Source organism: Ylistrum balloti, unplaced genomic scaffold (genome assembly GCF_031769215.1).
Source record: "Ylistrum balloti isolate Yb309-2 unplaced genomic scaffold, AGI_CSIRO_Ybal_v1 Utg371328, whole genome shotgun sequence".
NCBI classification, from domain to species: Eukaryota; Metazoa; Mollusca; class Bivalvia; order Pectinida; family Pectinidae; genus Ylistrum; species Ylistrum balloti.
This window is the reverse complement of record NW_026782707.1, coordinates 323422-347733: the sequence shown is the minus strand read 5'-3', so window position 1 is coordinate 347733 and position 24312 is coordinate 323422. Positions and strand designations below refer to the sequence as shown.

Here is a 24312-nt window from a genome sequence, read left to right as displayed (position 1 = left end):
TGAAGTTATTCTCAACCCTGAAGGAGTGACATCACAGATTTTTCTACATTGCTGTTTTAAATTCGTCTTTTTTAGTCATCAAAAAATGACCAGCTTTACATAAATCTGATAAACGAGGTCGATTTTCTTACAGTGACTAGATAATCTTCGATATTCTAGGGTGTATTTCCGTATCAGAATCAACATCAACATGACAGATTAACTCGTAACACAGGATTTCATAAGTTGGTAAGAACTGTATGGTGAAACATTCGTTTTTGTTATCCTCGAAATATATACACACAAACAACTAAAACAGTCAGATGTCTTTCATGGTAGGTTTATTATTACGATTTTACAAATACTCGCTGTAGATACTAGAAATGTACTTGCAGTCATCATTGCATGAACGTCAACATTTCTTTAGGACCTTTACTTCTTTTCTTCTTTTTTAAACGTTGTTCTTACTGTTCACATACATATTTGTCGCAACATATGAACATAACCCACCACTTCCCTTTCCACCTCAGACAATCAGCGTCCGTCAAAACAAAGGTTGCTGTGGGTTCTGTTTATCTGTCTAGACAACGTTGTTCTACAATAGTATTACATGCACTTGCAGCTTTTAAATTAGGGAGTTAGTACTGCTTAGTCTGTTTCTTAAAAGTAAAATATGAATAAGATTTCATACTGTCTTTCAGTAGTCAGGAAGTTTCAGTTCACCCATAATGAAAATTTTCATCAGTGGTCCAATCATCTGTGGACAGTCTTCAAATGACTGAAGTTGTTGTGAGGACGTGCAAATCCAATCAAATTTAATGAGATTCAAATCACTTCCTAAAGGAATTTATTCAAATTATATAAATTTCCATAAAGTAAACAACACAAAAAAAAATGAATAGTCTTCTGACAGAAGTAAAGTATATTTCTATCATTCTAGAGTGTCGCTTACCTCAATTACGTCATTAACTTTTAACCAAGTTGTTAAAAGTTTCAAAGAGATTAATACAACTCAGTATTACGGTTGACTGGCAATGCTACATTGTTAATCTACCAGCACAGTTGGTACTCCAATCAGCTGCTGATACTCTCCATAACTTCTATTATAATAACGGTAGCCTTGACCTGTTTTACATGGATAATGGCTGTTTTATATTGTACACCACCATATGTAATACGTAAACTTAGTTGAAATGAATATTGCAAAGCATTGGCTAAGTAAAAAGCAGTAACAAATTTAGAACTCTAAAAAGATAAAAATAGAACCCGAAACCTCTTTCTGTTAAATTAGTGTTTATGCAAGTGATAGTTTGCTAAACACAGATTAATGATAGCAAAACAGATCCCCGTCAATAATTGAACCTTTATCTCAAGAAACCATTACAACTGAATTGACGAATACGTAGACGCATACAAAGGGAGATAAATCTAATTGCATGTTTCGTAAGGTTGAGTAATAGTTCCAGTGTGGATGTCTCGTCTATTTCTGTTAACGTGTATTACATATGACCTTAAGTTCCATCCCTGTATTTGTTAATAAAGGGTATCGTCAATAGACAAGGCACAACCATAGCCGTGTCATCGATTCAGAGTAAGAATGACGGTTTGCATGCAAATCGGTAATTTATTTTGACTTCGAAGATAAATACATCAGGAACCCACGATTAACCAATTTATTATTATATAACTTGCCGTGTTTCTCTCTACAGAGATCAAGGTGATTAAATGATACGCAAATTAAAATCGTCTAGCACGGTTCAGTTTGATACCAGATAAAAATGTTTGATACTAATGTTACCGTTGTCTATGGGACAAGAAGAGAGCTGATGGTACGTAGAATTCTGTTCCAGTTCGATATCCATCAGCTTGAGGATAAGACAGTGAACCAAATTGTTAGATTTTTTAAAGCCACACTGATGACAATGCCGTGAATAAGTATTGTTAACAGTGTGAATATACAACTCCTTTTAAAATAACAATCATTTTCTTATAAGAAAGAAGATATCACCGAGGTAAATATGTGTGCATTTCATCTGTTGTGAATGTATATAGACAATAAATCGATGGATGACTTGGTGAGTTCAGTCTTTTTTGGGCGACAAAGTTCGATAATGTGATTCTTGGGCAAAAATGTATATTTATACTACATAAATAGAGAAAAATGTATATAACTTTTTGAATCAATGCAATTGATGCTCATAATGTTAAAAATGTCATTCTTCATAAATATTCTGTATGTATAAACAAATGGATATTGAACATATCTTTATATACGTGATAAAAGTGTACGAGTTGTAAACTTATAGCATCTTAATTTAAAAGCCCCAAAAGCTTCTTAACTAAGATGAAGACATCCATAACCCTTGACAATAAAAGTTGAAGATAAATCCTCTGTACAGAATGGCTTGATCAGTTACTCATGGAAACCACATCGTTGGCAATGTTGGTTGCCTGAAAAAAGAATAAGTGATAGGTTATATATCACAGGTTCAATTATTGATTTAGGTTACGGTGGTATAGTAGTATCAATTATCTTATAGCATTATACTTATATACTGCAAGATCCGGAAGGAAAGTTGTTCATTATACGTACCTTCAATCAATTCAATATAGATACTGGGAACTGGTAAATATGCTTAATATTGACGATGATTTATATATTGATAGCTTAAGATGGTAACTATTTTTGAAAAAAAAATCATATCACTTTAAGAACGTTTATAACATATAAAAATAAACTTTATCTATATCACAATTTCGAAACTAGTTATAAAGAAATATTAATCATTCTACAGGATGGGAGCGCAAGGAGGATCTTTATGTGAGAGGAAATCAGAGTACAGGGATAAACGTGGTCTCCAATACCTATTCAAGTCCGTTCCGGGAATCAAACCCCGGACGACTAGGTGGAATGCGAGTGCGTTATTACTGCGCAGTTCGACCACACTTGTTGCATTCTCTTCGTTGCTCGATATAGATGGAGCTTCTTTTTCTTGCTATGACTAAGCTTGTACAAAATTCACACAAGTGAATGGCACCTTGCGATACGAAGATTTATTAAAAGACGCCCAAGTGAATAACATCAAGTGGAGTCAAACGATAACTTAAACCGCATCATGTATCTGTTTCTCCATCTAAGACTCGTCAGTCGTTTTAAATATCTATTTCTTTAAATCTAGGGGGCGACGAGGGTAAATCAAGATTGCTCGAATGCTTTTCTTTGCTCTCAACTACTTCAGAGTTTCGAAGTTTATATCGTTTTCCCAGAACGTTTCACCTCACCTATTATAACTAGTGATATATCAAATCTTGTTTCAATACTAACCCAGATATAAAACGTCCCTGCTCCAGCACTTGCGTCTGTGACTTCATATCTGTCATACGGTTCTAGTATCGCAAGAACTCTTTTCGCCGTCCTCAGTGGAACAGACAGAGCGTCAAACTTCTTCACCCGACCGATAACACTGCCGGTACCTGTCTTTCTCAACAGGTTCTGGATGTGTATCCAATCCTGTCACAACGTAAGAAGAAAGTTAATATTGTTCATAACAGATTTTATGTTTATATATATACCATTGAGCAAAGGGTGTGAAATAATGAGATTGATCCGAACTTATTTTACTCTCTTTTTTCTTTTATGGATAGCTTATTACTCATATACCTACCAATTAGTGATAAGATAATATCAAACACTTCAGTCATTTCGATCCTGATGTTCAATTCACATTGTAATTTTCACATGACAGATATGTTAATGTCTACAGATAAGGCGTCCAATAACTTGTCTGCAAACATTATTACATTTCTTGTATAAAAAAGAACTCGACTTGCTTGATAACGAAAGAATCCCAAATTATACATTATGCAATTAAAAAAAAACCGAAATACTAGCAAAGCATGCTTCGATGTTACGATAATTTAGATTGCTTAATAATGACAAGGATATGGACATCCCCTGTATATATTGGATCCCTAAACTTCACAAGAATCTTTATACACAATGCTTTATTGATGACTCGTCTAGCTGTTCAACCAAGCCTTTGTCAATACCACTAACCATCGTTCTAAGTACTAGCAAATCTTGGTTACAATGTTACTGTGATAGTGTTTACTCAAGAAGTGAAATTAATAGTATTTGGATTCTGAAGAACTCCCAAGAGTTTCATGTATAGACATATCAAGAAGATGATATGTGTAAAACAATTTGTTAGTGAATTCGAATACATGAGATTAATCTATAGCTGTATTATACATGGATATAAATGAATACGTGTGTATGTAAGTTAGTAAACGTAGATATTAACGAAATACCCTTGACCTTCTTAAAACCTTTAAGCCGTACCACACGAAAACAAAATAATTTTGTATTAAAACAGTAGACACTCGCTCATACCAAACGTATGCCTCAGTTAAAAATATCTATCTTAAAGGAATATATATATAGATATTATAGATTATGAAAATCGGACAAAACCGTCAACCATACCAATAAATAGAAGCTTTAATGTCTTAATGAAGCAGGATAGTGATGTAAGGAAAACTCTGCAGACTGTTGTTTTAGATCACATACAGTAAGAGATTACAGATCAAACAAAAAATATCGTTTGTTTGTAAGAAATGTTATAACGCTTTAGCGGTATGGGAGTTTAATATATAGAGATATTTAATAGTGACTTCAGTAATAACAAATATATTTCACAAGTGTGTATGGTATCTTAGTATCTTTCACGAGTTTGCAGCACGAGTGAAAGATGCAAAAATATTAGACACACAAGTGAAATATGTTTGTTATTACTGAAGACACTATTGAATATTCTAATTTATTACATTTTTACAAGCAAAAAAGACCAATCACTGGCATATTTAGAAGAGATATAAAAAGAGGTAAGCTGACTAGGCTTTTCGCGGATACTGCTCGTCTTCATTACCTCGCAGTACATGCCAAAATATAGTCCTTTTATGAATCATTGAAAATATATATACATAAGTGAATTTCAATGTCATTTTATTTCTATATTCACATAGAAAACGTTACCTCTTGAAATGTTTAACGTGTTAGCTCCACATTCGAGACGTTTGGTTGGGGATAGGGTTCGATGTCTGATAATTTGTGTTACATTGTGTGCTGTAAATAAATGTTTTTCATGTAACTGAACGTCACCTTCCAAGTAAACAATGCTTTCAGGCCTCTGGTTTTGTGATTTTTTTGTACCGGGCTTTATGATTCGTCAATTTTATAAGATGATTTGTGTTCTCTCTTTTCATTGGTGTAAATCTGCAGAAGCGTTATTTATCACTAGTGAATAATAACAAAAATGAGTTTTTTTTACTATTGAGAGATAACTTTTTCATCAATGCGATATTTCTCTATATTCCACTGGCAAAAAATGTAATAAATGTACTACGTGCAAACATAGTAATAAATATAACGAAGTTAAGATAAACAAAATAATAAGCAATATACGTTATATGCAAAATGATAAAGGGAAATAAACTATACGTAATTTTACCTTTAGAGACTTGGATGGTTTGATCCCCTTTATTTAGTGTAACGATAAATGACTTCAATTTGATACATCAAGAGAAGTGTTAATTGATATTAATCAATACAAATAATGTGTTTAAATCTAGTTGTTTGACCACGCACTTACATACAAAAATAACAGAAACAACTGTGAGTGTGTTACAGTTTTCATTTTCATGAGATGTTAGCGAAGAATAGTACAAAAGATTACTCAAACGAAAAAACACATTTCGATGAAAATTAAGAGCGAGATATGATAAAGTTAAATACTGAATATAACAGCATTATACAACCGTTTCGTCTTTTTAGGACTTATCAGGGACGCTATAGGTTCGAGAACGAGGCAGCAACTTAGGAAAATCAAAATTGGTTAAAAGAAATGTCAAAATCTAAATGGGCCTATGAGCTAACATCTTGAAATTGAAAAAAAAAAGCATAACTAATACTATTGCTTGGTTCCGAAATAACGTTAACATAAATATGTTTATATTTTGATCCGTGCCGCCAATTAAATCAATTCAAACGTTAATTTTTATTTAAACCTCGGGAACTTGAAATCGCAAAGATTTGTACAAAAAACACAAACGTAACTTTTAATAATAACTTAATAAAATATCGATTTAATTGATGTTTGATGTTGAATACTTACTCCTGTGCTTTTCTCACTTTCTCCTAACAGTAGGAACGTGGCTTTCATGACTTCATGAATAGCGACTGTCGGTTCCTTGTACCGATGTATCTCGGAGATCGTCGACTGGGCCATTTCCATCACTTGTGATGAGTGTTTTCGCATTCTCTGAAGTGCACTGTACTTGGCTTCTGCCTCTCTCACCTGATCCTGAAGTTCCGGGTACGTCTTGCTATCCTCAATGGCTCTCTCTAATTGATCAATATTTCTGCTGTCTACTGCGGCTGTTAAGGCTGTTAAAACGTAATGTTTAAGTCCTTACAAATACACTTAGCATCACTGCTTTTAATACCACACAGTAGTTTATACAAACCAGACATAACGCGGTATTGTTTGAAAACGTTTATTGAAATGATTGGCTATTGGAACGCTTAGAGATATATCACTGGCTAATTAATTTATGTTAATTGGGTAGGATAACACGAACACATATTAGCTAACACACTTATACAGTTGCAATCTAACAATATAAACACATGATTAAATTTAGGTAACATTTGTAACGATGAGTAAGTGGTAGATACCTTATAGTTAATTAAGTGCATATTTACCTGCTTTCAAACTAGCTAATTCTTTCGCTCTTTTTTCTTCTTTGGTGAGTGGTTTTGCCATGTCTTTCATCTTCTTTATGTTTTCCTTCCTCTTTCGGTCATCCTCTTCGTTTTCAGATGCGCTGTCCTTTCCTTTACCCTTATTTACAACTTTTTCCAGACCAAGACTCTTTAACACCTTTTTGTCCATTTTGCTGAACACTGTTTCCTAATTGTAAACACAATGGTACGAAACATGTTATTTATGTTTTTGTATTCCTGTGTTTCAAGAGCATGCTTATGATGACGATGTTTAATACAAAGATGTTATAAATTACATGAATCAACTGAGATAAAGCACAGCTATATAGACTTATCCATATTTACCTTTTCCTCCTCCTCCCCTGGCTTTTTAATTTTTGGTTCCTTCACTATGAGAAGGTAGTTTAACACGTTGTCAAAGTCGTCCTTAGATCCCACGTCTTTTGCATGTATCATCAATACAAACTCACCCTTGATGTCTATTTTGACCTTAACCACCAGTTGCCCCATATCTGACTTAAATGAGACACAGTCGACGAGATCTTCTTCCCAAATGTCATTGTGAACTAATTCTACCATGAAATCCAAAGGCCTGGAGCGCGCAAAAACAAAATCGACCTCCTGGTTCGTTTGAATAACCTCCATACCCTTCATGTGTGATTTGGCTTCTAATCCGACAGTTTGTTTTAGATCCCCGTATGGTCCAAATCCTAGTTCTGCCTCAACGGGGAATGGGCCCATATTACTGGGCTCAACACAGATCACTTTGAAAGAACAAACCCATGCGCTATATATATCTAGGATCTGAAGTTTGTAAATCCCCCCTGTTGGCAACCTCATTACAAATCTTACAGCATCTCCTTCGACGAACACCGCTGTGTGTCTGTCGACTTTACTATGCTCTCCGCTATTCTCTCGATCATAGAACAAAAGCACCGGAAGTAGCTGTACATACTTTTTAGAATATGTTATCTTGACCTCACATAGCCCTTCCTCGCAAAGAATAATGCCTTCTTGTGATCCAGCTGGCAATCTTAAATCATACTCGAAGAATTTTGGTCGTAACAAAGGTACCGACACAAATTTTGTTTTGGTGAAAGGAGATTTGATCAGCTGCCAATTTGTCTCATCCGGCATGCACCTAAAGATGAACTCTGACGGGTCAGTGAGAAAGTAGTATTCATTGATGGCGTTGAGTATCATTTCCTTTAAAGCGTCACCTTTCAGAGCAATATCTTTCCCTGCAAAATGGAATATTTTGAAGATGAACAAGTTTTAACAATGAAATCACGCCAAGCAAGGAACAATAGCGTACCTAAGGAACTTCTGAAGACACATACGGATAAGAATACATGACATGTTGAATATCTTACATATAAAGTCATCCTGATTTTACCACTTGTTCCATAAGCAGTAGCTCACTTGTGAAACTTCTGGAGAAACCATTCACGATAAAAGACACAAACCCTTATATTATCCTCATCGGTATATTAAAGAAAATGTGATCAGTCGGTCAGTATAGAGTCAAAGAAGCTTAACAACTACATTGTCCGATAGGTGGGAAGGTAACATACGAAAACAGCTCCTAACAATTGTAACAAAGGACTACTTCACTTACCAGGAGTCGAACCTGTACTTCTCCCAGCGATAGCCTTCAGGCCCCACAACGGAAACACTATCCTCCAACCATCCTTGACGTATACAGCATTCCACATGTTCCGGAGGTCATCCACATCTTCGTCACCAATCTCATATACGTTCGACTTCGCAACGCCTGACACCATCACACACGGGATTTTAGCTATCCTATCGAATTCGGAATTTGAATATAGTTTGTACAAAAATTAAAGAATTTAAATCCGTCCTGTAAGGTATTGTGTTGTTTAATGATGAAATGCATTCGAATGGATTTGTTTACATACAAAACACTATTGAATCAAGGGCGATGATACTGAATATGTTTGTTCCGTTGCTATTTACCTTGTTGGTTCCGTTGTTGTGTACCTTGTTCTTATTTGAGGACATGACATTACGTACATGGATTGACCAAGATTTACATGATGGATGTCGTCGATGAACAGAAGACGCTTACTCGTCTGAAACATCTGGTCATATTATCTTTGTACTTTGTTGGGAATTTCCGTGTCAGTTTTTCCTTTGCTCATAGTTTGCCCTAGTTTTATTGAATTTGAGTGTGAATTATAACAGTATTGATATATTTGGGTTTTTTTAGACATGATGTCCGTTGCCGCCTTTATCTAAGGTGAATCTATATAATGCAATTACATACAGAAGTAACTAAACCATTTTCTATACTTTAACACCTGTCACATGTATTTACCTGTATTTTATTGTGCTTATTGACATCAGTCCTTATCCAATCGTATTGTTTTCTTGTTGAATAATGCCATATAAGGTCTTAGCTGTCGACAGCAAATTCCTAAAAGTCTTACCTGCACATAACAGTAAACAACTCGGCGTAGGACAGGTGCCCGAGCGCCAAACGCTTTAAATAGCCCATCGTAGATTTTGGGTTTAACTTCAGAGGGTACTTCATCATGCTGAACGGTTGCAGTCCGATCCAAACAAATATTGCTCGAACTTTTATAATATCGGATGTAAAAGGACTAGTCAACTGGTCCACCAGCTCCTCTAGCATTGGATTTGGTTCAGGTTTTATCTATAAAAGATAGTCGTAATTAAAATTTATCATTACTAATCTAAATGTTATTCAGGAAAGGATTAAGATAAAATAAAGATAAAAGTAATTTAATGAAATATACCGAGTGCGCATGCGCATCAGGTTCCTGCATGTCATCTTCTGTAAAGATATCCAATTTCTTGTTTGGAGGAGGAGCTATTTTCGGGTAGCCGTTTTCTGTAGCGTTTGGTATGATAGGCTGCAAAATATGACTTTTTTAAAAATAACTTTTTATTATTTGATATACGTTAACAATTTATCATCAGTGTTTGTAATAAATTATATCAGAACAAAATGGAGCTCATTATTCCCTAAAAAGGAACCAGTTGCTCTTCGCAGACCTACAGTTATACAGAACATTTAACGTTCCACAACCGATCGAGTCAAGGAACCATGTCACAACTGGAAAGCGTCATCAATTTTACCACATTTGATAATTTCTGTCTAATGTACGAGAATCACCTAAAGAGTACTACATAATTAGTCACACGCTGCTATATTCCTACCAGATGAAAAGGAGGTCTTTACTGTACACGTATCAGGAATAGTCAAAGCAAGACTCTCTACTGTACCGGTAACGGGTAAAGGGTAGTCTGACTCTCTACAGTACCGGTGACGGGTATAGGGTAGTCTGACTCTCTACAGTACCGGTAACGGGTATAGGGTAGTCTGACTCTCTACAGTACCGGTAACGGGTATAGGGTAGTCTGACTCTCTACAGTACCGGTAACGGATATAGGGTAGTCTGACTCTCTACAGTACCGGTAACGGATATAGGGTAGTCTGACTCTCTACTATACCGGTAACGGATATAGGGTAGTCTGACTCTCTACAGTACCGGTAACGGGTATAGGGTATTTTAACTCTCTACTGTACCGGTAACGGGTATAGGGTAGTCTGACTCTCTACAGTACCGGTAACGGGTAAAGGGTAGTCTGACTCTCTACAGTACCGGTAACGGGTATAGGGTAGTCTGACTCTCTACAGTACCGGTAACGGGTAAAGGGTAGTCTGACTCTCTACAGTACCGGTAACGGGTATAGGGTCGTCTGACTCTCTACTGTACCGGTAACGGGTATAGGGTAGTCTGACTCTCTACAGTACCGGTGACGGGTATAGGGTAGTCTGACTCTCTACAGTACCGGTGACGGGTATAGGGTAGTCTGACTCTCTACAGTACCGGTAACGGATATAGGGTAGTCTAACTCTCTACAGTACCGGTAACGGATATAGGGTAGTCTGACTCTCTACTGTACCGGTAACGGATATAGGGTAGTCTGACTCTCTACAGTACCGGTAACGGGTATAGGGTATTTTAACTCTCTACTGTACTAACGGGTATAGGGTAGTCTACAGTACCGGTAACGGGTAAAGGGTAGTCTGACTCTCTACAGTACCGGTAACGGGTATAGGGTAGTCTGACTCTCTACAGTACCGGTAACGGGTAAAGGGTAGTCTGACTCTCTACAGTACCGGTAACGGGTATAGGGTAGTCTGACTCTCTACAGTACCGGTAACGGGTATAGGGTAGTCTGACTCTCTACAGTACCGGTAACGGGTATAGGGTAGTCTGACTCTCTACAGTACCGGTAACGGGTAAAGGGTAGTCTGACTCTCTACAGTACCGGTAACGGGTATAGGGTCGTCTGACTCTTTACTGTACCGGTAACGGGTATAGGGTAGTCTGACTCTCTACAGTACCGGTAACGGGTATATGGTAGTCTGACTCTCTACAGTACCGGTAACGGGTATAGGGTAGTCTGACTCTCTACAGTACCGGTAACGGGTATAGGGTAGTCTGACTCTCTACAGTACCGGTAACGGGTATATGGTAGTCTGACTCTCTACAGTACCGGTAACGGGTGTAGAATAGTCTGACTCTCTTCTTTACAAGAATCATATGTAGACGGAGTCGGACTCTCGACTTTTAACATAACTGGTGATGTATATACGGAATCGGGTTCTGTCGTGTAGCAATGTGACGTAAATACGTTATTTATTTTCTAGCTCGTTATCGGATGCAGACCGAGTCGATGTATACGATCTACCTAAACTGCATATTTAAAGTTTTATTCTTTTTTTCATATAGCACATCTGAAACTGATGAAGACTTTTTTATTACAAATAATTGATTAGATGATGTTTATCATTCAAATTCTTTCTTTTTCAAAGCTTCGATATCTATCGGCTTACTTGTATGTCTCTCACACAGTATTCCAATGTATTTAAATACAAACATGTTCGTCCTTGTAGTTACTGAACGCCTCCACGTCCAACCTCCCGTCGTCTTCTTTTGCCTTCGGAGGACCTTTACCGTTGACAACATCCTCTTTCGCCGGAGCTGCGGACTCCTCACTGGACGAAGCCGATCCCATGATGGCGTTGATCTGACAATACAAAACAGTTATTTGAAAATAATAATGACCATGTATGTAATAAGTATTCATACGTATAGCTGCATCCTAATACACACTATCATTGCAATAAAAATCGGTACAAAACAAATTGGAGGATTGAATCCCTGGAATTCAATATCTATTGATAAAATATATTAGCGTGTGACTACTTGTTGAATACTTAAATCTACATACCACAATTACACTATTGTTACACACTAATGGACCATATAGATCATATAACAGGTTTAATATTCATAACTTTAACACATACATTTTGATGTCTTCGTCGTGTCAAAATATTATGTCTAACTATTAATGTCTAAAGCCTTGTATTACAAATGGTTTATATATAAACCTATTAACATCAATTAAGTCATTTGTTGGTTTGTAATATTTAATGCGAAAAAGTATTGAATTTATGTATCTGAATGACCTGATACATAAACTCAATATAACGTTTTGATTGGACTCTTTGATTTGAATACATCGATTTATTTGGTTGTATATCTGCTCTGTTAAATATTCATTTAACACCAAAGATACGAACTGCGAACATAGGTCAACAACATTGCTTTATTATTCCCGTCGCACGAAAACTGTTTTTAAAAATCGCTTTGATATATGGATATGTATATATGAATGTGACATAGTTTAAAACTGAAGATATTAACGATAGTATGATTGTCACTGAAAGCATAACTCAAATCTTAGCTTTAACTGAACTTTAGTAACATGTGAATGAAGGGAACATTTAGACAGATATCCATAACGATATACCCTAAGAACAAGATAAGATGTTCCGGGAGGATAACTTTTCTCTATATTCAAACAAAACATTAACATATACTTAAATTGATGAAAAGGGCAAAATATTAACAAAAGAAACAGTCGAATGGAAATTCAAAAAAAGATGACACGGAAAATAAAATCAGGTGTTCCAGAAGGGTATGCACATAATGCTTTAACAACGACAACCGCCTTGTAAATCTTTGTCAATCCTAGTCAGAAATGTCGCATTTTTAAATGAGATTAAGGCAGACAACCAGCAGGTATACTTATTGATATAAAAACACATTTAACTTTATATGGCAAAGTATATTGTTTCAAACGACGTAAATACCTTATCTTTGTTCAAAAGCATCAATGAAATTCAAATACACATATTGGTATGCAAGCTTTTTTGTACCTGCAAATGATAGACTATTTATAGGCTTATTTTGATTAATCATATATTGCCGTTTGAAGTGATTACCATCTGGAATTTACAGGCTTTAGATAAACAAATCAGTGGGGGACTTTCTCATAAAACAAAGTGTCATTTCTATCTAAACACAGACTGATACAATTTATACTTACCTAGTAAATAGTTAATAATTCTTCTAAATGCTTACCTTTGATGTCACGTGCTATATAGGAGATGTCCCTCATCGATGTTTTACATTCTTACAAATGTATTTTGTCAGCATGTTTTCAGTATTAAATGTCGCTCTCCGAAATCTGCATGGCCATTTACACTGTGTTGTCCAAGAATCGATTCGTCAACTTGATAAGTTTGTTAGTTACACATAGCAGAGTATTGTAATCTGTCTGCTGAACAGGGGATATGATAAATGTAATTATACATTTGTTCCTAACGAAGTAAGTAATCACAATAAGTCCACGTTTGTTTACGGTGTGTATTTCAAATAATTGTAAACTGCGTAAACCTCCACGGCAATAACAACAGCAATTACCGTTTTAAATGTCCTCTACTTTTAAACGAGAAAAGTAAATATTTCCTGTTCATTGATCAGAAAATCAGTTTAGCTGTTGTTGTACTAAGTACAATGACAAGTCCTGATTTAAGGCTAGTATAGGATTTACTGGCTAATCAACAACCAAAGAATCGCTACATAATAAACAGCGTTGGTAGACCTTTGTTAAGCCACTTATAAGCCACTGCCTGGCTGTAAGACAGGTTAGTCTTCCATGTGTTACGATTGTATATGTATTTATCCATACTGTATCCAAATGAAAAGACACACATGTAGAACAAGGTGTTCTAAAGATAATTGATGTTTGTTTGACCAACTCTGGAATTGCTTTAAAGAAATACGTGAAATGATTTAGAAGTATTGTATACTGTTATCATCACCATAAGTATCATTGTCCCGTATAAAAGTTACAGGGCCACAATTCTGTTTAAAATATGTCTACCAAACAGCTTACTGTCCCCTGGTACTATATAACCATTAAAGACATGTCTTCGAAAGAGTCATTTGGTATTACAAGTCAATCGTTGTCCGTATCGTAGAATGATTTCATTACAGACCTATTACATCCATTATGACCTCATGGCTCGTACATATTTTAATTAATATTAAATGATTATTTAGCTGTTGAAAATGGGCGAAACTGTATAATTTCTGATACAAATGCTGAGTTCAATACAATGATAATAATAAATTTACGATAAAGTAATCCTAGCAGCAGAATAAACAACACACATACTGTACATACGGACAGACGCCATTTATACACAAATATACTTATCGAGAAAAAAATACACTTATACTAAGTTATGAACAAGGTATCACAGACTCTAAATACTATTTTTTATTGAAAAGTCACTAACACAAAACCAATGACGTCATAGTCACTGAAAATGAACAGTTAATCTTACCACAACATTACTTTATTATGATGAGATATTAGATATTGATGAACCGTAAATGTAACTGAGTGAATGATGTTTAGTAAAGCTACGTGTAAATTATTATGTTTTAACAGTACACTCAGTGTGGAGTCAGTCTAAAGGCATTTAGAGCTGCCTATTCCGAGAACACGTTCCGTCACATCTGTTACCTACAACAGAAAGGCATCAACTTCCATTGTCTATGCTGGTTAAATTTCGTATATCCTTTTATACGATGAACATTGTGCAAGATATTTATACAATGGACATCACACTCTTTTATAAAAAGATAATGAGGATACTGAGAAATGTATAACCTATATCAGAATGTGAAACGTGTATAATTTGTCAATGAGATATAATTATGTTATCTGTTATCAAAGTTCATTGTAACTGTACTTTTAAGTCACTTAAATGTAATTAAGTGGTTTATAGTCTATTTACCTAAATTTGTAAAGTGTGTAAGGTTCCGCATACATTTACATGCGTGAATATATATCATATTTATGTAACCATTTACATCCTAACTAATAACAAAACATCCATGATACAGATATAGTAATTAATGTTATGTTACTCCACAATTCGTTCTTCAACAGGCTGTAAGAAGTAATACAAAATCACACGTAGAATGTCTCTATACCGACACTCTCTCCCTAATAACACATTACAACTAATACTACATAACCACACGTAGAATGTCTCTATACCGACACTCTCTCCCTAATAACACATTACAACTAATACTACATAACCACACGTAGAATGTCTCTATACCGACACTCTCTCCCTAACACATTACAACTAATACTACATAACCACACGTAGAATGTCTCTATACCGACACTCTCTCCCTAATAACACATTACAACTAATACTACATAACCACACGTAGAATGTCTCTATACCGACACTCTCTCCCTAATAACACATTACAACTAATACTACATAACCACACGTAGAATGTCTCTATACCGACACTCTCTCCCTAATAACACATTACAACTAATACTACATAACCACACGTAGAATGTCTCTATACCGACACTCTCTCCCTAATAACACATTACAACTAATACTACATAACCACACGTAGAATGTCTCTATACCGACACTCTCTCCCTAATAACACATTACAACTAATACTACATAACCACACGTAGAATGTCTCTATACCGACACTCTCTCCCTAATAACACATTACAACTAATACTACATAACCACACGTAGAATGTCTCTATACCGACACTCTCTCCCTAATAACACATTACAACTAATACTACATAACCACACGTAGAATGTCTCTATACCGACACTCTCTCCCTAATAACACATTACAACTAATACTACATAACCACACGTAGAATGTCTCTATACCGACACTCTCTCCCTAATAACACATTACAACTAATACTACATAACCACACGTAGAATGTCTCTATACCGACACTCTCTCCCTAATAACACATTACAACTAATACTACATAACCACACAAAGAACGTCTCAATACCGACACTCTCTCCCTAATAACACATTACAACTAATACTACATAACCACACGTAGAATGTCTCTATACCGACACTCTCTCCCTAATAACACATTACAACTAATCTACATAACCACACGTAGAATGTCTCTATACCACACTCTCTCCCTAACACATTACAACTAATACTACATAACCACACGTAGAATGTCTCTATACCGACACTCTCTCCCTAATAACACATTACAACTAATACTACATAACCACACAAAGAACGTCTCTACCCCGGAACTCTCTTCCTATAACTACACAAAGAACGTCTCTACCCCGGAACTCTCTTCCTATAACTACACAAAGAACGTCTCTACCCCGGAACTCTCTTCCTATAACTACACAAAGAATGTCTCTACCCCGGAACTCTCTTCCTATAACTACACAAAGAATGTCTCTACCCCGGAACTCCCTCCCTATTAGCAGATTAACGATACATAGCTACGCAAAGAATGTCCCTACCCCGGCACTCTCCTTAATAACATATTACAGCTAATACTACATAGCCACACATAGAACGTCTCTACTGCAGAACTATCTCTCCATTTTCAGATTAACGATACATACCCACACATAGCACGTCCCTACTCCAGAACTACACACCCATTAGTAGATGTAAACAAACGGTACATACCCACACATAGAATGTCCCTACCCCGGCACTTCCTCCACTAATCGCCGACACTTGATCATACTGAATTATCATCTGGTATGCAGTCTCTGCTCTTTCCACTGTTACTCCACTAATCTCAAACCTTTTGATTTTGTTCAAAAATCCGTTTTTGCCTGACCTCTTCATATATTTCTGGATATTCTGCCAATGCTGAACAAGAAAATAAAGAAAGTTTGCTTAAAAGCACTTAAGTATTGCAGGAAGGCGTCGAAAAAGGTAGAAACTTGATTGAGACACATTCCAAACGGAAAACAAATGTTGCATCACAATTTTGTTCTCGACGTTAAGTTATCGGAGATAGCATATTAAAGCGAAAATCAAAAAAGTTTGATGTGAAGTGAATTCGTCCAATAATTCAATGACAACATTCATACAGCTACGTGTATTATACCTCATACCTCTACATCTGAGATAGATTCTCCTAATAATATCATGGTAGCCTTCATGATGTCGTGGACAAGAGGCCTTGGTTTCTTGTACCCAGATATTTCAGACACAGTCTGGCGTCCCATGCTAAGTACGCTGTGTCGGAGCGAAGGTGCCGACAGACCGCTTAGACAGGCTTCAGCTTCTGTGACACTAGGTAACAGTTCTTCTTGGTGGCTTTTACACTCTTTTGCTTTAACGATGGCATTTAGAAGGATCTGTTTATTCTTGCGCTTCATACCCTCTGTTAACTCTAAAACCATTCGTGCATGTCATGCAACTGATATATGCATGTTAAAACATCATGTTGATAAATATGATAAATAAACATAGCGTAGGCCAATAGGAAGCACAGTATTTACAAAGATATTGATAAATAATATGAACTAATTTCAACACGTTGTCGAACAATATCTAACATTTAAATGGAAATTCAAGAAAATGATTAAAACGATGAAGCTCCAAAAAGACTACGACCACTTATTAAAAATGGAAAGATAAATACAAAACAACACAGGGTGTTGAAAAACTACCTTGTTTGATTCTGAGAAAGTTTAATTTTTCAGTAGCTCGATCAAGCTCCCCTTTATCAGTCATGTTCAGCAACTGAAAGGCATTCAATACTTGTTGAAGTACTTCGGGGTTATTGGTTTTCTTTGTGACAAACACAAGCCTTTCTCTCGCTTTCCTCTTGACAGGGTTCTGTGGGAAGGAAGTCATTTCTTTTCATTAGGATCGACAATAAAGGGGAGATAACCTACACAAAGATATGATCTTGCATCATGTTATTGTTAGAGGTAGATATACATACCTTATATACATATATACTTATGATTGTAATATTTATCACGAGGTCACTGTTAGTAGATGTTCAAACAAATTATTTTCTCGTCTGATTTTTTATAAAACTGTATTCAACTTAGAAGTTTTAATCGTTGATTGAATTCTTTTAAATCCATTTTCTCTTAAATAGGTCACCACACAAAAATATACCAATACATCCGATAACATTGTTAAAATCAAAGGTTCTAAAAGCATTATACTCACCTCCCGGAACCGAGTTTGTACATTCTCTGTAGTAAGGAGATAATTACAGGCCACGGTGTATGGTTTATTTAAATGATTGGGTTGACAGTGGATAACTAAAGCATACTCCCCACTCATCGGTACTTTTACTCGTATAATCAGTTCGTTGTCATATATGTTATGTGTGACATATTGACTGACCTCCTTTTTACTGTCGAACAGTTGCGTCTTAACTAAAATTTCTTCTGTTATGTCAAAGGTCACAATTAACTCTTGATTCACGTTTGTTTTGATAATCCCGCTTATATGAGAGTTAGGAACGAGTCCAGCATCCAAAGTGCTGATGCACGGTCCAAAGTCTAGCACTGGGTGTTCTGGAAAGCCATTCCTTATTACTGTTGACTTCTGGGAAACAATGCGGACTGAACAAAGCCAGCCTCGTTTGGAGTCGGATACTTTTAGTCTAAAAACACCATTACATGGTAACCTTACGTTCACTCTCCGAGTTTTATTACTGTGTATAATGGCAACATATCTGTTGAGATCAATGTTTGCGGGGAGATCTTCATTCGACACGTCTCTGTCAAATGTCATGACTGAGGAAAGTTTAGCATCTTCTTCCCGTCCCTGTTTCAGAGTGAGGTTAATTTTATAATAGCCACGACTGGCCTGTACAGTACCGTCTTGGGATGCTGGTAGTTGAATATAACTTTCGAAATAATGTGAGCTGACATATGGAAGTCTTTTGAATTGCTCTTTGGAATAAGGATATTGGAGAAGCTGCCAATCGGTTTTAAAAGGAAAACACCTGAAGATAAACTCATCTGGGTCCGTGAGAAAGAAGAATTCATTCACGAAGCTATCAGTGTCCATTACTTCAGTAGAATTCTCTCCTATATCTGTATATTTTTCCAGAAGACAGAAAGTGAATAGCACCTTTTAGTATTATTTTTAGAATCAGATAATGAATTAAACTACACCATACAGATCTTTCGTCTTTTTAACAACTGAAGGAAGTTACATTATTTCCATTTATTACATTTTTGCCGGTGAAATATAGAAGTGTCTTATTGATGAAAGTGTTATTTTTTGTTAGTGAAGCTATTGCAGACTTACGCCAATGAAAGGAGAGAACACAAATTATCTGATAAAATTGACCAATCATGAGGCCCGGTACAAACAAAAAACAAACAAAAAAAATAGATATCTAATGGGGTTGTTTATTTTCAATTCCATAAAAATATTAGACACACCTGTGAAATATATCTAAAGCACAATCGTCAGTCATTAAAATCATTTGTCCCCTAAAAAGGTTCACAATACAAACTTTATTTGAATAATGTGTTAGTATAAACGTAGAAAATAAATAAAATCCTACCTGCTTCATTTGAAAGTGTCCATAATGGAAACACGAGCCTCCAGCCACCGGTTACATAAACCGCTGTCCATGTGTTGGTCAGGTTAGTCAGGCTCTCCTTCCCTACTTCGTACTGTTTACCCTTAGCTAGTCCATCCACCAGTACACATGGAATGTTGGCCTTTCTGTTGTAATGTATAGACAGCAATAACAAAAACATTACTGAAATAATTCACTTTGCAGTAAAAGAGTTGTGAAAAGACATTTGTCATACGTACGTTATACATTGTCTATATTTTGGGAAAAGGTTGTACATTGTATATATTTTGAGTAAAGGTTGTACATTGTATATATTTTGGGTAAAGGTTGTACATTGTATATATTTTGGGTAAAGGTTGTACATTGTATATATTTTGGGTAAAGGTTGTACATTGTATATATTTTGGGTAAAGGTTGTACATTGTATATATTTTGGGTAAAGGTTGTATATATTTTGTATATATTTTGATTGTATATATTTTGGTTAAAGTACATTGTATATATTTTGGGTAAAGGTATATATTTTGTAAATTGTATATATTTTGGGTAAAGGTCGTACATTGTATATATTTTGGGTAAAGGTTGTACATTGTATATATTTTGGGTAAAGGTTGTACATTGTATATATTTTGGGTATAGATTGTACATTGTATATATTTTGGGTAAAGGTCGTACATTGTATATATTTTGGGTAAAGGTTGTACATTGTATATATTTTGTACATTGTATATATTTTGGGTAAAGGTTGTACATTGTATATATTTTGGGTAAAGTTAGCACATTGTATATATTTTGAGTAATTGTATATATTTTGGGTATGTTGTACATTGTATATATTTTGAGTAAATATTGTACATTGTATATATTTTGGGTAAAGGTTGTACATTGTATATATTTTGGGTAAAGTACATTGTATATATTTTGGGTAGGTTGTACATTGTATATATTTTGAGTATAAGGTTGTACATTGTATATATTTTGGGTATAGATTGTACATTGTATATATTTTGGGTAAAGGTTGTACATTGTATATATTTTGGGTAAAGGTTGTACATTGTATATATTTTGGGTAAAGGTTGTACATTGTATATATTTTGGGTATAGATTGTACATTGTATATATTTTGGGTAAAGGTTGTACATTGTATATATTTTGGGTAAAGGTTGTACATTGTATATATTTTGGGTAAAGGTTGAACATTGTATATATTTTGAGTAAAGGTAGTACATTGTATATATTTTGGGTAAAGGTTGTACATTGTATATATTTTGGGTAAAGTTAGCACATTGTATATATTTTGAGTAAATGTCGTACATTGTATATATTTTGAGTAAATATTGTACATTGTATATATTTTGGGTAAAGGTTGTACATTGTATATATTTTGGGTATAGATTGTACATTGTATATATTTTGGGTAAAGGTCGTACATTGTATATATTTTGGGTATAGATTGTACATTGTATATATTTTGGGTAAAGGTTGAATTTTATAATTCTCATTGTATTGTCCATAACGATTACAGGACACACAATTTATGTAATTTTTGTTTTATTTGGACAACAAACGTTCTTATTGATCGCTATTTATTCATTTTATTTCATTGTTATTCACTTTAAGTTCAGACTGAGATACCGAAATAGAGTTTGACTCTAATCATTACTCGCTATGGTATAGGTATGCTAATTATACCAATCTGATCACTTACCTGCATAAGAATGTAAACAATTCGGAGTAAGAAATACTGCCAGAGTGTAGTCGCTTCAGATACCCCATTGGGGAGCACTTGTCTGGTCTGAAGGTCAGGTCATAACTCCTGTGGTACCAGATCCACATCAGGATTGCTCGTACTCTTTGTACCTCCTTTTGGAACTCTCCAGTTAGCTCATCTAATAGGATTTCTACTGTCTCCACCGATTCTGGTGTTACCTACACAACATAACAAAAAGCAGTCTTGTATTTTATTGTTTGACTGATTCACGTTTTGTCCAGGTTTGTTTGAATTGTAGTTTTATGATAGCAGATATGTGTTTATCTAATTTCTGAGATTTTCTCTCCCCTATGCCGCCTACAAAAGTGGATACATACAAGTTCAGCCTTGCAATCGGGGTCGGTATACAGGTCTGATGTAGCTATATCTGCCTTACGGGTGTTAGAGGGACGTGGTGGCGGGTAATCTTGTGGGATAATCCGCAGGTTATCAATCTGTGTCGAGGAATGAAAAAGTTGTCACTAAAATATCGACAATGTCATGGAATATGGATTGTATAACATCGCATCTTGATTTCATATTATGTTATCGTGTTCTCCCATAAAAAATGATTAATACTTTTTGTTTCAAGTTTCATCACCAGTAAGATCAGTGAGATTTTATTCTAAACAAAGAAAACAAATTGGTATCAAGTTCGTTCAGACTTACCGTACTACAAACATGAGGTCTATCGTTTTAAGATCTTTGTGTGACACTTTATCAACTAACTATCATTGCTTTGCTATCTGTATAATCATATATCTTACTATATGTTAATTTATAAGTAATACACACCTCACTATCAAACACCTTCCTGTGTTTTTTCGTTTTCGACATTCGTTTGGCAACACACTTGTAACGTTTTCCAATCTCGCCCTCGGTATTGGACGGAACCTATGATACACACAGAATAGGTGTCATTGTTCCTTATTGTCATATATTGATTGAGTGAGTGATTGTATTAACAACAAAGTAAATACTGAAATGTCAACAAAATGGTCGAAATAGATGACACCATGGCATGACGACACCCATCACGGAAAGCTGGGTCAATCAAAGTAAGTGATTCCTTATTGGTAATACAAAGTAAACAACAACAGAACCACCTGGCTACTAAGCTTACGAACATCAACGCACTATAGTTTGGGAAGCAGGAAGGATGATATCTAGAAACTGAAAATTTACAGTACAGAAAGCATCACACTCGTCACACAGCTTATAATTGGAAAGCTATCTCCGCTGGTTTCAGTGCAGGAAAAGTAGAGATAAGAGTCTGGTGTAGACAAATAATTCGTGTCCTTGATTTCATTAAATTTCCTGTTATTTGAAGACATCATCAATATATCTGAAAGAGACATGGAATGACTTGACAATGTTTCTGTTTCTTGTTTTGGTAAGCTCTTCGATAAATGGACACAAAAACAAGTCAGTTAAGGGTGAGACAGTTTGGTCCGATAGGTATGTCAGTTGTCTGTTGGAAGTTCCAAATACATTGCAGAAGGATATTATGTGAGGGAAATTTTGTAAATCTTGAATCTTTTATGATTCGTAGTGATAAACTATCTGGTACGAAATAGATTTGATAAAATGTTGTTATTAAACACAATTTAGTCAAGTTCTAATACATTTCTAGGAACGCGATATCGACCTTACCTCCTTACGTGCTTACCTCCTCTAATGCTCCCCGTTGATTGACGTTGTTTGAATCATCAACCTGTGATTGTACTGGGATCGTCTCTATACATCCCTCACCCTCGTCTCTCTCTACGTGTATACGAGAAGATTGTCTCTGACTAAAGCATGTAGAATGTGCCACGTTATCCAGCCCGTTATATCCGTTCTCATCCGGCAGGTTGTCGGCAGTAGCGGAATCCCTTTCTGTTCCCTCATCGATGTATTCTTCCTCGGGATAAAGTTCTCCATAGGTAGGAAGTGAATTTTCTCGCTCGTTAGGAGCACTGTTATAGTCTGGAAGTGGCTGGTCGTGTCTGTATGACGTAAATTGCGCATGTGACGTCAGAGTTAAACCATTAGATGTATTATATTGCTCCTGACCATTTGATTGTTCAGTGGTCACGTTACTTGTAGACACGCCCATATTTCTATCATTACTTACTCGACTGTAATCCTGATAAGCAGGATGTTCTCTTGGTGATGAATTTACTGGTGCCCTTCTACTGGTGACCGACAGATGTTGTCTCTCTGAATGAGAAGCTTTAGCAGAATGATCGGAAACACTTACGACAGTAGTGCTTGAACTAGTACCACCGATGCTAACGGGCGAGAGATGTTTGGACTGATCTACATAGGTGTAGCATTGTATAAAGCGGTTCTAAAATCCTGACACTATGATCTGGTTTATAACATTATAACTGGTTGGAGAGTAATTACATCTTTTGTTGGTGGACAGATTTGTTTCCATTTACGACTTTTAATTGAGTCTTCCTACATCTATTGAATTTTACTGTCACCTGTAATTAAGGCCGGACTATTTATATTGAATTCGTAACATTATGTGTGAAAAAACTCACGACAACTTAAATATAATTTTCGTAAAGTGAGGTTGTTTTTAATACATTAAAACATCCATTTAAATCCAAGCATACATTTCACTTGATAAGCTTCCACCTACCATCAGTTAACGTACATATAATGTCAATTTATTTAAAATTTTCGTTTAATTTAGCTAATTGAAATTAAGCATAAATGTAATGTGTCTTCAGGTGCATGTTTGATTGCAAGTGTTAACCGTGCCCGGAAGCTAAAAACCCGATGTTAAAATACTGTAACATGATAATTCTGTCCTTCTGAGAGCTAACATGTTTAAATACTGTAACATGATAATTCTGTCCTTCTGGAAGTTAACATGTTTAAATACTGTAACATGATAATTCTGTCCTTCTGGAAGCTAACATGACAAAATATTGTAATATAATAATTCTGTCTTTCAGGAGGGTGATATGCC

General features: G+C 35.5%; 2 protein-coding genes across 2 annotated transcripts; both read right to left on the bottom strand.

Moving 5' to 3' along the window:
- Positions 1-2388: 2388 nt before the first annotated feature.
- On the bottom strand, positions 2389-11839 carry LOC132562024 (hillarin-like). The gene is made up of 10 exons (XM_060226747.1): positions 11702-11839; positions 9547-9663; positions 9217-9443; positions 8382-8569; positions 7109-8004; positions 6743-6950; positions 6153-6424; positions 5490-5516; positions 3305-3490; positions 2389-2430 (listed from the first exon to the last, which is right to left on the bottom strand). Exons 1-10 carry the CDS (start codon positions 11837-11839, stop codon positions 2389-2391), a joined length of 2301 nt encoding a protein of 766 aa, XP_060082730.1.
- A 2814-nt stretch (positions 11840-14653) lies between these two features.
- On the bottom strand, positions 14654-23445 carry LOC132562023 (lim and transglutaminase domain protein ltd-1-like). The gene is made up of 10 exons (XM_060226746.1): positions 23017-23445; positions 22143-22241; positions 21686-21802; positions 21306-21526; positions 19580-19743; positions 18223-19100; positions 17709-17877; positions 17148-17428; positions 16711-16899; positions 14654-14707 (listed from the first exon to the last, which is right to left on the bottom strand). The coding sequence occupies exons 1-10, from the start codon at positions 23443-23445 to the stop codon at positions 14654-14656; spliced, it is 2601 nt and encodes an 866-aa protein (XP_060082729.1).
- Between the last annotated feature and the right edge of the window lie 867 nt (positions 23446-24312).